The sequence below is a fragment of the Gavialis gangeticus genome, unplaced genomic scaffold, assembly GCF_001723915.1.
Source record: "Gavialis gangeticus isolate Ggan-Ray unplaced genomic scaffold, GavGan_comp1, whole genome shotgun sequence".
Lineage (NCBI taxonomy): Eukaryota > Metazoa > Chordata > Crocodylia > Gavialidae > Gavialis > Gavialis gangeticus.
This window is the reverse complement of record NW_017729012.1, coordinates 2,605,850-2,609,790: the sequence shown is the minus strand read 5'-3', so window position 1 is coordinate 2,609,790 and position 3,941 is coordinate 2,605,850. Positions and strand designations below refer to the sequence as shown.

General features: G+C 49.4%; 1 protein-coding gene across 1 annotated transcript in view; it reads right to left on the bottom strand.

Annotated features, from left to right (window-relative positions):
* Window positions 1-3,941, bottom strand: part of CLUH (clustered mitochondria homolog) — a 47,064-nt gene that overhangs the window by 2,062 nt on the left and 41,061 nt on the right. The window contains exons 22-23 of the mRNA XM_019510945.1: window positions 2,825-2,918; window positions 2,001-2,135 (exon numbers count right to left, since the gene is read on the bottom strand). Of these exons, the coding sequence (XP_019366490.1) occupies window positions 2,001-2,135; window positions 2,825-2,918 (229 nt within the window). The remainder of the gene's footprint in view (window positions 1-2,000; window positions 2,136-2,824; window positions 2,919-3,941) is intronic.

The following is a 3,941-nucleotide window of genomic DNA, read 5'->3' as shown; positions in this document are numbered from 1 at the left end:
AAAAAGGGGGGGGGGGAAAAAAAAAAAAAAAAAAAAAAAAGAGTTAGCCAGTTTTAACCAGCCCTGGAGAGTTGCAGTGTTTACTCATACCTTGGGTATGGCTGGAGCCTGAGAGATGTGCAATATGCTACTTTCTAACTTCTTGAGAATTGAAATCTCACTAAGCACCCACAATCGGAGACCTACATCTGCCTTGACCAGCCTCTGTACTGAAGCCAACAGGATTCAAGTCCGTGCAGGATTCAGTCCAGCCCCCTCTGTTTTATCCAGGTGGTTCAGCTGATGCACTGGGGCAGGCACTCAAGTGCAGTTCCTGATTTGGATCCACAACTCGTGCATCACTAGGGACAAACCTCCTCTCTTATGCTTTGGTTCACTTGTAACACAGAGATGATGCTCTCCCCTACCTCACTGTGGGGTTACAAAGATATTCAACACTTGCACATACATTTGGGGGCTTATCTAGGCTTCACGAAGAAGAGGGCACGGAAGAATGACTTGTAGGGCAGTGCCGGAGGCCGATGGAATGAATAGTTGGCTCAGTCTCAAAAACTGAATAGGTAAATAGACCAAGTGTGAGTACATCAGGTTTCTGACCTCTGCCCAGTCACTGAAATAGCAGTCATGGCCTTGCGGACTCTCCCACAAGCTTAAGAGGGAAGGTATAAAGAAAGATTAGCCTTGGTCCATCTAAGGATCTGTTTTATTCTCTGAACTAAGCACCATTTAACCTCAAGTTGCTTACATGCTCTTGTTCAGGTTATTTAACTGTAACAGTTCTGGATTTGACTCTTTGGGAAAGAGGGGGCAAAAGCCACCACCATGCTGGAAGATGCAGAGCCAGGACTCACCGTTAAGACCCTGAGTGATCTGGTGCCCCTGGCAGTGGGAGGCAGCTGGCAACCAACCAGCCCAGAAACTATGGCACGGCTATTGCCACAAGTTTGTGCTTTTCCCCCAGATGCAGAAGTGCAGCCCCCTTTCTGTGTAAGGTGCATGTGCAGGTGCAGATAAGAGCAGCTGGTTTGGGAAACAGGCTCTTTACAAATTAAGTCCGGCAGCACACCCAGCAGGGGAAGCTCCTCCTTGGATCCAATATGCTCCAGTCACCCTAGCTCTGCTGACAGAGCACTTGGCGAGATCCACAGAAGAAAACCAAAGAGCTTCACATTGTGTGAAGACATTTCAAAGATGAGGGAATGGAGGTACGGGGAGGTTTAGCAACTTGCCTAAGGCTAGAACGAGTCTGAGGAAGAGCCACATTTACAGTTAGGGATGTTCCAGGCTCCCAACCTCCTATTCAATATGAACTGTACTACTTCTTACAACTGTTCTGCAACCCGGTTGGTCCCAGGTGCATGGCCTCCTCCACTTAATTATGGTTAGGACCCAGCACGATCTTATTTCTGGTGTTTTTCCTCCAACCTGCTGGCTGGGGAGCTTCTTCAAAAACTAATCAAGGCCCACAGCAGCTGCTCATGTTACGGTTTTACATGAACAAGGCCTTAAAGTGCCAATATGAACAAAGCATTTATGTTTCAGCCTGTGCTAAGCACACCTATTTCTACAGAGTCCCTCTGGGGTTAAGACTGAAAACAAGGAAGTGCCTACATGCATGCAGCCACTCTCTTGTGAGCAAACCGCCCCTCAACCCTTGTGCTAACAGGCGAGGGGTGCAGTGCGCTAGCAGGAAAAATAACTGGCAAAGGTTGGGAGGCCGCCCAGGCCATTCCTTCCAGCAGGAGGTCACCCACACAACCACAGAAGGTTGTTCAAAAATCCCACCTGCTCAGACATATAGCTGCACTTAGGATCTTCCAATGTAGAAATAACTACCTGCCAAAGAGATGTTCTTTATGTGATCTGGGGAGTGCTGCTAAAGCTGGTAATATTTCCCACGCAAGGAGAAACCAAGCACAGCCATCATGGCAAACTCTTTGCTGCTGTTCATGCAACCCTAACACAAGATGCCCCGACTACTCCAATGCATGTGAAGTTACCTTAAGTGGCATAATGTTAGCGTTGGATCCATTCTTGTAGATCTCGTTCATTGTGCGTTGAAGAGCCACGGCTTGCTGCGTCAGGTATTTCAAGTACTCGGAGCTTTCTTTGGTCTTTTCGTGATGTTCTCCGAGCTAAGTCAGAAACGAAGATACGTTGCATCACAGAGGCAGAGCAAAAATGTATTCAAACTCAGCTTGAATCCTAGCACCAAAATGGTTGCTGGAGGTTGCATGAGACTGCCTGCTGAAACCCGCTAAAACTGGGCTTCATTTCATTTCATGGCAGCACTCGTGGATGACCTGGTGTCGCATGTGACACTGCCTGTGGGCAGCTTCTTACCACGACTGTGCTGGCACCAAGGTGACATCTGGAGGGGGAGGTGACTGACCTCTCCCTCAAACAGGCCATGCTTTGTCAGTGAGAAGGAATTAAATCAAATGGGTTTCTTCACCTTGCAGAGTTCTGCCCAGACATGTCAGGTTTGCTGTGCACCAGCGAGGACTGCGCGCAGGAGAGGCAGCTCTCTCAGGCTCTGTCTGGTTTGTGCCCAGTTCGGCCCTCCAGTTTCAAAAGGGCAAAAAAAGACAGAAATGTGCTCCAAAGCCCACCACTGCCACCCCATTCTGCCACATGGACAGAACTACTGTAACTAAGCTGCATGGGAGACCTGTGGCAAAGCTCACTTCCCCCGGGCCACTGGGCAGGACCTTCATGTCCTCCGAGTCTAGGAAGAGCCCCCCACCACCAACTGTTCAGGAAAGCAGCCCGCTTGGGTTACAAGACATCACACAGTACAAGTGAAGCAGCTTATATGCCCGACCTGGTTTTTGTAGATCGTGTAGCCTTCTTTTTCGTGCTGGAGAGCCGACCGGAATTCTGCCTTGCTCTCGTACACTCGGGCTACCAAGTGATGGCTGCAAGGGAAAGACAGGTGGCCCAGGTGGCTTTGTCAACTCACGGTCAAAGGAGGAAGAAAATCCACTTCTCGCGTGCTGCGAGGTGGTAACTCAGTGCACAGTGCCAGGACTGTGCTGTCACAAAAGCAACACCCCCTTGCCACCTGCAATCAACTAACTGTTGGGGGTCGAAGGAGGGCAGATACTCCATGCGCTGGGCAGCACAGTAGTAGTGCTCTTCTAGCTTCGGTTACCTTTGCAGATTTTTTTGCACCCTGGGAGTAAGGGCATTAAAACTCTTGACACCTTGACCAAAGCACAACCTCAGGTCAAATGTGAGATTTTTGGGCCACTTCCTGCTGGGTCTAGGGAAGTGCTCAAATGCTAGCTGTTTGTTTTACATGTACACTACAGCACATCCACACAGTGCTGAAAGCTAGGAGGTTGCCCAACTGGCCGAGATCCCCTCCCTACAAGGTGACTACACTAAGAGAAAGGAGCCCATTCTCAAAGTGCTTTTTGTTTCTTAGTGAAATGGGAGAATCTTAATTAGGCCAGCTCGGAGTTGGAGCTCCGAGTCGCCAGCTCCGACTCTGACTCCTCCAATGCAGGGACAGCTGGCAAGAGGCAGTGGCAGTGACAGTGAGCTGCTGCCCCAAGTCACCCAGTCCTTCCCATGAAGAGAGTCAACTTGGCCTGAATTCAGCAGCTGCAATGGTTTTGGAACGGTATGTGTTACGGGGGGAGGAGGGCCTTTCTATTTGCCTCATCTCCTAGTCTATTCCAGGAGCTGGATCTCTCCCCGCATCTCAATGCCAGGGTGGAGAGCGTGGAAAGAAGTTCTCTGCAGAACCTGTATCCATCGACTGTTGGAAAACAACAGCAGACTCTGGGGTATGAGCTAATGAGATTTCTTGCTGCCCTGAAGTAGAGCCGATGGGTTGCAATGTGGTGGCAGCAGTAATTCCAAGCAGGGCCTCCCACATTCATTTGCCAAGGGCCCCAACAAGTAGATTTTTTTTTTTTTTTTTTTTTTTTTTT